General features: G+C 48.8%; 1 protein-coding gene across 4 annotated transcripts in view; it reads right to left on the bottom strand.

Annotated features, from left to right (window-relative positions):
• Positions 1-14252, bottom strand: part of LOC139364890 (serine/threonine-protein kinase N1-like) — a 47874-nt gene that overhangs the window by 16457 nt on the left and 17165 nt on the right. The window contains exon 1 of one of the 4 annotated variants that reach the window (XM_071102092.1): positions 6333-6387. The exons of 1 other annotated variant lie outside the window; for it this stretch is intronic. In XM_071102092.1, coding sequence (XP_070958193.1) covers positions 6333-6353 — 21 coding nt within the window. In that variant the 5' untranslated portion in view covers positions 6354-6387. Of the gene's footprint in view, positions 1-2457; positions 2834-6332; positions 6388-14252 lie in introns of those variants that run through there. 2 more of the 4 variants (XM_071102090.1, XM_071102089.1) reach the window with 2 other exon arrangements.

Genomic DNA, 14252 nt, shown 5'->3' with positions numbered 1-14252 from the left:
TGTAGACCTGCACAAGGCTGGGATGGGCTACAGGACAATAGGCAAGCAGCTTCGTGAGAAGGCAACAACTGTTGGAACAATTATTAGAAAATGGAAAAAGTTCAAGATGACGGTCAATCACCCTCGGTATGGGGCTCCATGCATGATCTCACCTCGTGGGGCATCAATGATCATGAGGAATGTGAGGGATCAGCCCAGAACTACACGGCAGGACCTGGTCAATGACCTGAAGAGAGCTGGGACCACAGTCTCAAAGAAAACCATTAGTAACACACTACGCCGTCATGGATTAAAATCCTGCAGCGCACGCAAGGTCCCCCTGCTCAAGCCAGCGCATGTCCAGGCCCGTCTGAAGTTTGCCAATGACCATCTGGATGATCCAGAGGAGGAATGGGAGAAGGTCATGTGGTCTGATGAGACAAAAATAGAGATTTTTGGTCTAAACTCCACTCGCTGTGTTTGGAGGAAGAAGAAGGATGAGTACAACCCCACGAACACCATCCCAACCATGAAGCATGGAGGTGGAAACATCATTCTTTGGGGATGCTTTTCTGCAAAGGGGACAGGACGACTGCACCGTATTGAGGGGAGGATGGATGGGGCCATGTATTGCGAGACCTTGGCCAACAACCTTCCCTCAGTAAGAGCATTGAAGATGGGTCATGGCTGGGTCTTCCAGCATGACAACGACCCGAAACACACAGCCAGGGCAACTAAAGGGTGGCTCCGTAAGAAGCATCTCAAGGTCCTGGAGTGGCCTAGCCAGTCTCCAGACCTGAACCCAATAGAAAATCTTTGGATGAAGCTGAAAGTCCATATTGCCCAGCGACAGCCCCGAAACCTGAAGGATCTGGAGAAGGTCTGTATGGAGGAGTGGGCCAAAATCCCTGCTGCAGTGTGTGCAAACATGGTCAAGAACTACAGAAAACTTATGATCTCTGTAATTGCAAACACAGGTTTCTGTACCAAATATTAAGTTCTGCTTTTCTGATGTATCATATACTTATGTCATGCAATAAAATGCAAATGAATTACTTAAAAATCATACAATGTGATTTTTTCTCACAGTTGAAGTGTACCTATGATAAAAATTACAGACCTCTACATGCTTTGTAAGTAGGAAAACCTGCAAAATCGGCAGTGTATCATATACTTGTTCTCCCCACTGTACATGCATGTAACGGCATTGCATGCATATAAGCACACTTGCATGCATGCACGCACACACACACACACACACACACACACACACACACACACACACACACACACACACACACACACACACACACACACACACACACACACCGGCATGCAACACTATCACAGTAAATCCCCAACAGCAGACATCAGCAACAATCAAACAGAGACAGCACCATTATTAGAGTTGACCAGAGCCCAGATCCTACAACATGGAGACAGACAGACAGAGCAGTCCCAGTCCCTCCCCTCTCATAACGACTGACTGACTGCTGTAGGCCACTCAGAGACCCGGCCCTGGCTCCAGCCTGCAGATCTGATTACAGCAGCGTCCCTATTGGCCTGTTCAGCACCACGCCAGGCATAACAGAACAGAGCCCGGCTCCTACCAGGCAGACTCTCATTAGAACCATAATCCTTCTGCAATACAATACAATACAGCAGGCTGCAGGCCAAGCCAGCCCTCGTGGCCAAGCCCAGCTACTGGGTTTTCAATGGCTACTTACACAGGCTATTAAACAGGAAACCTTCCACAACAACAGTGCAGAGTAGTCATGGTAATCTGGGAATATTTCTCATAGCGGACCTGATGGCCTAATGTTGTGTCAAACGGCTCACTGAAATGCTTGGCTATTTGTTGTGAAGGAACACAGCGTTAGATATACAGGTGAAATAGTACTGTTGGTATCAACGCGATCACAAATTGTGGGACAAATGGCCCAGTCAGCTGGAGCGTGGTGTTACTGTCCGAACAACACCAAGGCTGTAGCTTCATTGTGCTCCCAGCCCTGTCCTTCTCTACACCAAAATCACCTAGAGATGGAGGTAGAGAACATACAAGGAGAGAGAAAGATGAGGGAGGAATAGAGCCTTGGTAGGACTAAGACAGGAAGAACACCCACTTGTTGAGCAGAGCTGAGACACACACACAACACACTAGTTTGACACACACACTCGTCTTAAAATGAACAGCCACTAATACTGAGGCAGGACGTGAGCAACAGCGGCACAGAGGAGAGAAGAGGAAGGAGGAAAGGGCCGGAACATTAACCATGTGACTCACTACTATACATTTATAGCCATTTAGCAATGCCCTCCAGCGGAACAATACCGAGAAATTGAATAGAGGCAGTTCTCCACTCAGATGGGTCTGAAAACAATGCGACAATACTAAAAGCAGCCCCGACATGAGTCATCAGAAATGGCATGGACTGAGAAGGAAGTGAACATGAAGCAGAAAGCAGAGAGGAAACTCACAAACACACTGTAGTGTGGAAGGCAGCCATGTTGTATGGTGCCCAGACAGAGTGTGCCTACCGAAGACTCGGCGTCCCCCTGGTCCTGTTCAGTGTGAGTGGGGAGGTCTGCAGCAGTGTGCTCCCCTGGGCAGTCCGCCAAAGCTCCCTCGCTGGCCATGGCCCACCCTGGCTCACTCTCTGTGTTGCCCAACCTCTCCTCTCTGCCCCGTTACACACTCTCACACCAGAACCGCCACTCAAAGTTCAGAGAGCTATTCTTGCCTCCTCAAATCCGGGATGTGCTTCCTTCCCGCCAGGAATAATCAAAAGAGACTCAATCTGAAGCGAGTGAGCAAGGAAGAGGTAGGAAGAGAGAGAGAGACACAGCCCCACCCCACTGCTTCCTGTTCTGCTCTCTAGCCTAGAGAGAGAGCGAGAAACTAACAGTAACACTACAGAACACACACACAGAGGAGAGTGGTGTGGTTTTGTAAGCGAGTGAGCAATGCCACTTTGCTTCCTGCTGTTGGCTGCTCTTAGCATAGCGACAGGCTGCTGTGATAGACACTGATCACATCAAACACACTGCCAGATGCTGTGTGTGTTTCAGGTTTCATTAGTCATATGTACAGGATACACCTGGTATACACAGTCCAAAGAAATTGTTACCTGCAGGTTCCTTCTGGACAATACAACAATAACAAATAAGAAAAGATAAGAACAGGAACATAAAGTAAATGGCTCAGTAGAATAGAATAAACATTTTAGTATAAGTATAATACAGGACTTGTGCAGTATTTGGCAATCATAACAAGAGTCTGGTAGAAGCAGTTGTGATGTGTGTGTAGAATGAATGTATATATATGTGTGTGTGTGCACTGTTTCGAGTAGATATCCTGGACGGGTGGGAGCACGGTGATGTACGGCCCTGTAGTCAGAATCGAGGGAAAGATGAACGGAGCAAAGTACAGAGAGATCCTTGATGAAAACCTGCTTCAGAGCGCTCAGGACCTCAGACTGGGGCGAAGGTTCACCTTCCAACCAGACAACGACCCCAAGCACACAGCCAAGACAACGCAGAAGTGGCTTCGAGTCTCTGAATGTCCTTGAGTGGCCCAGCCAGAGCCCGGACTTGAACCCAATCAAGCAATCTCTGGAGAGACCTGAAAATAGCTGTGCAGCGACGCTCCCCATCCAACCTGACAGAGCTTGAGAGAATCTGCAGAGAAGAATGGGAGAAACTCCCCAAATACAGGTGTGCCAAGCTTGTAGCGTCATAGCCAAGAAGACTCGAGGCTGTAGTCGCTGCCAAAGGTTCTTCAACAAAGTACTGAGTAAAGGGTCTGAATACTTGGATTGATGAGGGGATTTAATACATTTTAGAATACGACTGTAACATAACAAAATGTGTAGAAAGTCAAGTGTTCTGAATACTTTCCGAATGCACTGTACTGGGCCATCTTCACCACCTGCTGAAGGGCCTTGCAGTCATGGATGGAGCATTTCCCGTAACAGGCCGTGATGCAACCGGTGTGTGTGTTCATTTGGGGAGAGGTGAGAGGCACAGGAGGATGTCGAGAGCACAGCTGAGTGAAAACGGTCAAAGGCCAAGCTATCACAACCAGGAAACCACAAAAAGCTTTCAAATCAGTCACTGAAAAAGCAGTCATACATAGTTAATTACACCTAATAATAAAAGCTAAAGGAATCATTAGCTATTCTTGTCTTTTGTCCTAAACAGGGAAACATTGATGCACAGCAGTCGTTGTATGTATCATGTTGCAACAGAAGCACGTTGTTCATGAATAGCATCAGGCCACATGGAGAAGAACACCCATGGAGAGAAACAGAGGCACAGCTGCTTCACAGAACAGGGAACAGGAAGTGGAACTAAACTATGTCACAGGCTTTGTATCATGAGAGTGAGAGGGAGGGAGGATTAGGGTTGCAAAATGGGAACTTACAATAAATGTCCTGGTTTTCATGAAATCCCAGTTAGAGGATTATGTAATCAGGAGGGAATAAGCAGGAAATCCAGAATCCTCCAAACAGGATTTCTGGAAAACCAGGGAATTTATTGAAAGTTCCCGGAATTTTGCAACCCTAGGGAGTAAGGCTGGGCGATATGGGCTAGAAATCTAATCTAAATTTTTGTCCAATTGCTTATATAATTGTGTTTTATGATTATTGCACATTTATAAAACACAGACTAGCTAGTATAACAGTATTTGGCTAAAACGCTGCTATCAGTACGTGGTAATGACAAATTGAGCATGAATTTTCAAGAATCAATGTTAGAAGTGTCTGCTCTGTGCAAAATTTGAATAGATGAGACATAAAAATGGTATCGTTAAAGGTTAACTTATCCCCTATTACAATAAAATAATGTCTCAATGTGTCCATATGACCAATTCTGTTGGACCAAACCTCAAATGCAAATAGCGAGTTGAAACCGCTTGTCAGAGAAGAAGAAGTGATCTCTCAACTTTGTTGGTGTGAGGGGCAGGGGGAGGGGCTTGGTGTGTGTAAACAGAGAGGAAGAAGTGATCTCTCAATTTTGTTGGTGTGAGGGGCAGGGGGAGGGGCTTGGTGTGTGTAAACAGAGAGGAAGAGGCAACGCGAGAGGTTTCACTCCTGGCTAAATCTGTCCAAAATAAGCCCAATGCGTGTAAATGGGACGGTGCACACAGCACAGAAGGCGCAAAGGAGACAAGATTAAAAACACAACATGAGAACAAGCGTACTTAAACACCCATAAAAACGAAAAATACAAAAAAACTCCATTCTTGAGATACAGGCATTTGGAATATCATTTGAATTTGAATGAATAAAATAGATTTTAAATATTCCCCAGCCCTACTAGAGAGGCTGAATAACCATAACAAACAGGCCAAGTTTACAGACAAACAGCAGTGAGAGGAGTGTCCCAGCAGAACAGCCGGAGCGTCCATGTTGCCTCCAGCCTCTTCCTGTCAGTGACTGATTCAGTGAGGTTGTGTCAGTCTGAAGCTCTGACTCAGAGGCTACCCTAGGTCACCTTCAGAATGGCTCACAGCCATGTCAGACCAGGCACACACTGTCAAAACACTTTCTCTCTCATAAACACACAGATGTACACACACATACAGGTAGGCACACACACCCTTGACACACACACACTCGAGGATATCTACTCGAAACAGTGCCTGAGGAAAGCCCGCAGCATCATCAAGGTCCCCACACACCCCAGTCATGAGCTGTTCACTCCCTTACCGTTTGGCAGATGGTACCGGAGCATGAGATCTGATACCAACAGGCTCAGAGACAGTTTATATCTACAAACCATCAGACTGTTGAACACTTGAACTGGACCTGCTCTGATTCTTCGCACCTTAGAACACATGCACTGACTCACACACACACACACACACACACACACACACACACACACACACACACACAGACACAGACACAGACACAGACACAGACACAGACACAGACACAGACACAGACACACACACAGACACACACACACCCACACACACACACACACACACACACACACACACACACACACACACACACACACACACACAACAGCCTACTCAGAGGAAGTGAAAGTGTCCCATAAAATGACTTCTTATAGAGAAGTCATGTATGTATGTATGTATGTATGTATGTATGTGTGTGTGTGTGTGTGTGTGTGTGTGTGTGTGTGTGTGTGTGTGTGTGAGTGTGTGTGTGTGTGTGTATGTCTGTGTGTGTGTGTGTATGTCTGTGTGTGTGTGTGTGTATGTCTGTATGTGTGTGTGTGTATGTCTGTATGTATGTGACATGCAACACACAAGACAGCCATAGAGAGAAAGAAACAATAAAATGGGAGTCACTCTCATCCCTCTCCCTCTTCTCTCTCACCCTCTTCCTCTCTCCCGTCATCCCTCAGTCAGTCTATCTGCCATGCTGTGGCTGGGTCCCAGTGTGTAGTAGCTCCTCTCAGCTCGATGTAGCCATTGACTGAAAGCCATCCCTTTGATGAAGTTAATGGCCTGACTGCCGGTTTGCCTCGCCTGCCTCTATAAATAAACATAAAGCCCATTTCATTGACTTTAAGGGAAGCACTCGTCTATCTGTACCACTTCCCTCCCAACTCCCTCCCTCACACCTGTGATGCTTGGTGATGCATAAGCAAATATCAATAATGACAATGACAGGGAAATGAGAAAGCATAGTGCTGCTGCTTAACTGATAGGCTATGAGGCACTAATGTATAAGTCATTATCATTTAATAACAATGTCCTTTCCGGCTCAGTCATGTGTGCTCTGATGAGATATTTTGGGGGAAGAGAAATGAGGGATGGGGGAACTGCTGGGGGATTGGCAGTTCCAGGAACAAAGTGGAGGATGGCGATGACATGTTTTGGAGTTGGGGTCATGGATTAAACCAGAGGCAATGTGAAGCCACTGTGTGGGAGTGGATGTTCAGACAGGTGACAGACAGTGACCTGTAGATGACCCATCAAGGTCTTCCTAGAGAAAGCTGTAAAAAGCACAGAGAGGTGTGCCACAAGGGTCATAGTGATTGCCCCTGGGGGAGAGAGAACGAACATGGTGTTGTGCTATAAGTGTCAGAGGATGAGAAAAAATGACCTCTGGGGTCAGCAGAGAACATCGGCACTCATGAACATCACCACAAGTTCCTAAAAAACGAAGCGAAAGAGATAGCGAGAAAGTAAAGGTGAGGAGAGAACGAGTGTTTAAAACAGGACAGAACTCTCAATATCACTATTATCCATCAATTTCATGGCTAGTGACTACACTCTGTTGTGTAATCACAAGTGATTTTGTTGCCAAAGTTATATCAGTGAGGTATTATGTCTAATAGTGTGTTCTCCCTTTGCACTGTCATCTAGAGACCCAGACAGTGACAGAATGAGGGAGCGTCATCTAGAGACCCAGACAGAGACAGAATGAGGGAGCGTCATCTAGAGACCCAGACAGAGACAGAATGAGAGAGCGTCATCTAGAGACCCAGACAGAGACAGAATGAGGGAGCGTCATCTAGAGACCCAGACAGAGACAGAATGAGGGACCATCATCTAGAGACCCAGACAGAGACAGAATGAGGGAGTGTCATCTAGAGACCCAGACAGTGACGGAATGAGGGAGCGTCATCTAGAGACCCAGACAGAGACAGAATGAGGGAGTGTCATCTAGAGACCCAGACAGAGACAGAATGAGGGAGCGTCATCTAGAGACCCAGACAGAGACAGAATGAGGGAGCGTCATCTAGAGACCCAGACAGAGACAGAATGAGGGAGCGTCATCTAGAGACCCAGACAGAGACAGAATGAGGGAGCGTCATCTAGAGACCCAGACAGAGACAGAATGAGGGAGCGTCATCTAGAGACCCAGACAGAGACAGACTGAGGGAGCGTCATCTAGAGACCCAGACAGAGACAGAATGAGGGAGCGTCATCTAGGGACCCAGACAGTGACAGAATGAGGGAGCGTCATCTAGAGACCCAGACAGAGACAGAATGAGGGACCGTCATCTAGAGACCCAGACAGAGACAGAATGAGGGAGCGTCATCTAGAGACCCAGACAGAGACAGAATGTGGGATCGTCATCTAGAGTCCCAGACAGAGACAGAATGAGGGAGCGTCATCTAGAGACCCAGACAGAGACAGAATGTCTAGAGACCCAGACAGAGACAGAATGAGGGAGCCTCATCTAGAGACCCAGACAGAGACAGAATGAGGGAGCGTCATCTAGAGACCCAGACAGAGACAGAATGAGGGACCGTCATCTAGAGACCCAGACAGAGACAGAATGAGGGAGCGTCATCTAGAGACCCAGACAGAGACAGAATGAGGGAGCGTCATCTAGAGACCCAGACAGTGACAGAATGTGTGATCGTCATCTAGAGACCCAGACAGAGACAGAATGAGGGAGCGTCATCTAGAGACCCAGACAGAGACAGAATGTCTAAAGACCCAGACAGAGACAGAATGAGGGAGCCTCATCTAGAGACCCAGACAGAGACAGAATGAGGGAGCGTCATCTAGAGACGCAGACAGAGACAGAATGAGGGAGCGTCATCTAGAGACCCAGACAGAGACAGAATGAGGGAGCGTCATCTAGAGACCCAGACAGTGACGGAATGAGGGAGCGTCATCTAGAGACCCAGACAGTGACAGAATGTCTAGAGACCCAGACAGTAACAGAATGAGGGAGCGTCATCTAGAGACCCAGACAGTGACAGAATGAGGGAGCGTCATCTAGAGACCCAGACAGTGACGGAATGAGGGAGCGTCATCTAGAGACCCAGACAGAGACAGAATGAGGGAGTGTCATCTATAGACCCAGACAGAGACAGAATGAGGGAGCGTCATCTAGAGACCCAGACAGAGACAGAATGAGGGAGCGTCATCTAGAGACCCAGACAGAGACAGAATGAGGGAGCGTCATCTAGAGACCCAGACAGAGACAGAATGAGGGAGCGTCATCTAGAGACCCAGACAGAGACAGAATGAGGGAGCGTCATCTAGAGACCCAGACAGAGACAGACTGAGGGAGCGTCATCTAGAGACCCAGACAGAGACAGAATGAGGGAGCGTCATCTAGGGACCCAGACAGTGACAGAATGAGGGAGCGTCATCTAGAGACCCAGACAGAGACAGAATGAGGGACCGTCATCTAGAGACCCAGACAGAGACAGAATGAGGGAGCGTCATCTAGAGACCCAGACAGAGACAGAATGTGGGATCGTCATCTAGAGTCCCAGACAGAGACAGAATGAGGGAGCGTCATCTAGAGACCCAGACAGAGACAGAATGTCTAGAGACCAAGACAGAGACAGAATGAGGGAGTGTCATCTAGAGACCCAGACAGAGACAGAATGAGGGAGTGTCATCTAGAGACCCAGACAGAGACAGAGTGAGGGAGCGTCATCTAGAGACACAGACAGAGACAGAATGAGGGAGCGTCATCTAGAGACCCAGACAGAGACAGAATGAGGGAGCGTCATCTAGAGACCCAGACAGAGACAGAATGAGGGAGCGTCATCTAGAGACCCAGACAGTGACAGAATGAGGGAGCGTCATCTAGAGACCCATACAGAGACAGACTGAGGGAGCGTCATCTAGAGACCCAGACAGAGACAGAATGAGGGAGCGTCATCTAGGGACCCAGACAGTGACAGAATGAGGAAGCGTCATCTAGAGACCCAGACAGAGACAGAATGAGGGAGCGTCGTCTAGAGACCCAGACAGTGACAGAATGTGGGATCGTCATCTAGAGACCCAGACAGAGACAGAATGAGGGAGCGTCATCAAGAGACCCAGACAGAGACAGAATGAGGGAGTGTGATCTAGAGACCCAGACAGTGACAGAATGTGGGATCGTCATCTAGAGACCCAGACAGAGACAGAATGAGGGAGCGTCATCTAGAGACCCAGACAGAGACAGAATGTCTAGAGACCCAGACAGAGACAGAATGAGGGAGTGTAATCTAGAGACCCAGACAGAGACAGAATGAGGGAGAGTCATCTAGAGACCCAGACAGAGACATAATGAGGGAGTGTCATCTAGAGACCCAGACAGTGACAGAATGTGGGATCGTCATCTAGAGACCCAGACAGAGACAGAATGAGGGAGCGTCATCTAGAGACCCAGACAGAGACAGAATGAGGGAGCGTCATCTAGAGCAGAATGAGGGAGCGTCATCTAGAGACCCAGACAGAGACAGAATGAGGGAGCGTCATCTAGAGACCCAAACAGTGACAGAATGAGAGAGCGTCATCTAGAGACCCAGACAGTGACAGAATGAGGGAGCGTCATCTAGAGACCCAGACAGTGACAGAATGAGGGAGCGTCATCTAGAGACACAGACAGTGACAGAATGTCTAGAGACCCAGACAGTGACAGAATGAGGGAGCGTCATCTAGAGACCCAGACAGTGACAGAATGAGGGAGCGTCATCTAGAGACCCAGACAGTGACAGAATGTGGGATCGTCATCTAGAGACCCAGACAGAGACAGAATGAGGGAGCGTCATCTAGAGACCCAGACAGAGACAGAATGTCTAGAGACCAAGACAGAGACAGAATGAGGGAGTGTCATCTAGAGACCCAGACAGAGACAGAATGAGGGAGTGTCATCTAGAGACCCAGACAGAGACAGAATGAGGGAGCGTCATCTAGAGACACAGACAGAGACAGAATGAGGGAGCGTCATCTAGAGACCCAGACAGAGACAGAATGAGGGAGCGTCATCTAGAGACCCAGACAGAGACAGAATGAGGGAGCGTCATCTAGAGACCCAGACAGAGACAGAATGAGGGAGCGTCATCTAGAGACCCATACAGAGACAGACTGAGGGAGCGTCATCTAGAGACCCAGACAGAGACAGAATGAGGGAGCGTCATCTAGAGACCCAGACAGAGACAGAATGAGGGAGCGTCATCTAGAGACCCAGACAGAGACAGAATGAGGGAGCGTCATCTAGAGACCCATACAGAGACAGACTGAGGGAGCGTTCTCTAGAGACCCAGACAGAGACAGAATGAGGGAGCGTCATCTAGAGACCCAGACAGAGAGAGAATGAGGGAGCGTCATCTAGAGACCCAGACAGAGACAGAATGAGGGAGCGTCATCTAGAGCAGAATGAGGGAGCGTCATCTAGAGACCCAGACAGAGACAGAATGAGGGAGCGTTATCTAGAGACCCAAACAGTGACAGAATATCTAGAGACCCAGACAGTGACAGAATGAGGGAGCGTCATCTAGAGACCCAGACAGTGACAGAATGAGGGAGCGTCATCTAGAGACCCAGACAGTGACAGAATGAGAGAGCGTCATCTAGAGACCCAGACAGAGACAGAATGAGGGAGCGTCATCTAGAGACCCAGACAGAGACAGAATGAGGGAGCGTCGTCTAGAGACCCAGACAGTGACAGAATGTGGGATCGTCATCTAGAGACCCAGACAGAGACAGAATGAGGGAGCGTCATCTAGAGACCCAGACAGAGACAGAATGAGGGAGTGTCATCTAGAGACCCAGACAGTGACAGAATGTGGGATCGTCATCTAGAGACCCAGACAGAGACAGAATGAGGGAGCGTCATCTAGAGACCCAGACAGAGACAGAATGAGGGAGCGTCATCTAGAGACCCAAACAGTGACAGAATGAGAGAGCGTCATCTAGAGACCCAGACAGTGACAGAATGAGGGAGCGTCATCTAGAGACCCAGACAGTGACAGAATGAGGGAGCGTCATCTAGAGACACAGACAGTGACAGAATGTCTAGAGACCCAGACAGTGACAGAATGAGGGAGCGTCATCTAGAGACCCAGACAGTGACAGAATGAGGGAGCGTCATCTAGAGACCCAGACAGTGACAGAATGTGGGATCGTCATCTAGAGACCCAGACAGAGACAGAATGAGGGAGCGTCATCTAGAGACCCAGACAGAGACAGAATGTCTAGAGACCAAGACAGAGACAGAATGAGGGAGTGTCATCTAGAGACCCAGACAGAGACAGAATGAGGGAGTGTCATCTAGAGACCCAGACAGAGACAGAATGAGGGAGCGTCATCTAGAGACACAGACAGAGACAGAATGAGGGAGCGTCATCTAGAGACCCAGACAGAGACAGAATGAGGGAGCGTCATCTAGAGACCCAGACAGAGACAGAATGAGGGAGCGTCATCTAGGGACCCAGACAGAGACAGAATGAGGGAGCGTCATCTAGAGACCCATACAGAGACAGACTGAGGGAGCGTCATCTAGAGACCCAGACAGAGACAGAATGAGGGAGCGTCGTCTAGAGACCCAGACAGTGACAGAATGTGGGATCGTCATCTAGAGACCCAGACAGAGACAGAATGAGGGAGCGTCATCTAGAGACCCAGACAGAGACATAATGAGGGAGTGTCATCTAGAGACCCAGACAGTGACAGAATGTGGGATCGTCATCTAGAGACCCAGACAGAGACAGAATGAGGGAGCGTCATCTAGAGACCCAGACAGAGACAGAATGAGGGAGCGTCATCTAGAGCAGAATGAGGGAGCGTCATCTAGAGACCCAGACAGAGACAGAATGAGGGAGCGTCATCTAGAGACCCAAACAGTGACAGAATGAGAGAGCGTCATCTAGAGACCCAGACAGTGACAGAATGAGGGAGCGTCATCTAGAGACCCAGACAGTGACAGAATGAGGGAGCGTCATCTAGAGACACAGACAGTGACAGAATGTCTAGAGACCCAGACAGTGACAGAATGAGGGAGCGTCATCTAGAGACCCAGACAGTGACAGAATGAGGGAGCGTCATCTAGAGACCCAGACAGTGACAGAATGTGGGATCGTCATCTAGAGACCCAGACAGAGACAGAATGAGGGAGCGTCATCTAGAGACCCAGACAGAGACAGAATGTCTAGAGACCAAGACAGAGACAGAATGAGGGAGTGTCATCTAGAGACCCAGACAGAGACAGAATGAGGGAGTGTCATCTAGAGACCCAGACAGAGACAGAATGAGGGAGCGTCATCTAGAGACACAGACAGAGACAGAATGAGGGAGCGTCATCTAGAGACCCAGACAGAGACAGAATGAGGGAGCGTCATCTAGAGACCCAGACAGAGACAGAATGAGGGAGCGTCATCTAGAGACCCAGACAGAGACAGAATGAGGGAGCGTCATCTAGAGACCCATACAGAGACAGACTGAGGGAGCGTCATCTAGAGACCCAGACAGAGACAGAATGAGGGAGCGTCATCTAGAGACCCAGACAGAGACAGAATGAGGGAGCGTCATCTAGAGACCCAGACAGAGACAGAATGAGGGAGCGTCATCTAGAGACCCATACAGAGACAGACTGAGGGAGCGTTCTCTAGAGACCCAGACAGAGACAGAATGAGGGAGTGTCATCTAGAGACCCAGACAGTGACAGAATGTGGGATCGTCATCTAGAGACCCAGACAGAGACAGAATGAGGGAGCGTCATCTAGAGACCCAGACAGAGACAGAATGAGGGAGCGTCATCTAGAGCAGAATGAGGGAGCGTCATCTAGAGACCCAGACAGAGACAGAATGAGGGAGCGTTATCTAGAGACCCAAACAGTGACAGAATATCTAGAGACCCAGACAGTGACAGAATGAGGGAGCGTCATCTAGAGACCCAGACAGTGACAGAATGAGGGAGCGTCATCTAGAGACCCAGACAGTGACAGAATGAGAGAGCGTCATCTAGAGACCCAGACAGAGACAGAATGAGGGAGCGTCATCTAGAGACCCAGACAGAGACAGAATGAGGGAGCGTCGTCTAGAGACCCAGACAGTGACAGAATGTGGGATCGTCATCTAGAGACCCAGACAGAGACAGAATGAGGGAGCGTCATCTAGAGACCCAGACAGAGACAGAATGAGGGAGTGTCATCTAGAGACCCAGACAGTGACAGAATGTGGGATCGTCATCTAGAGACCCAGACAGAGACAGAATGAGGGAGCGTCATCTAGAGACCCAGACAGAGACAGAATGAGGGAGCGTCATCTAGAGACCCAAACAGTGACAGAATGAGAGAGCGTCATCTAGAGACCCAGACAGTGACAGAATGAGGGAGCGTCATCTAGAGACCCAGACAGTGACAGAATGAGGGAGCGTCATCTAGAGACACAGACAGTGACAGAATGTCTAGAGACCCAGACAGTGACAGAATGAGGGAGCGTCATCTAGAGACCCAGACAGTGACAGAATGAGGGAGCGTCATCTAGAGACCCAGACAGTGACAGAATGTGGGATCGTCATCTAGAGACCCAGACAGAGACAGAATGAGG

Source organism: Oncorhynchus clarkii, chromosome 13 (assembly GCF_045791955.1).
Source record: "Oncorhynchus clarkii lewisi isolate Uvic-CL-2024 chromosome 13, UVic_Ocla_1.0, whole genome shotgun sequence".
Classification (NCBI taxonomy): Eukaryota; Metazoa; Chordata; class Actinopteri; order Salmoniformes; family Salmonidae; genus Oncorhynchus; species Oncorhynchus clarkii.
The sequence above is the reverse complement of the archived record's forward strand: the minus strand, read 5'-3'. Positions and strand labels throughout refer to the sequence as shown.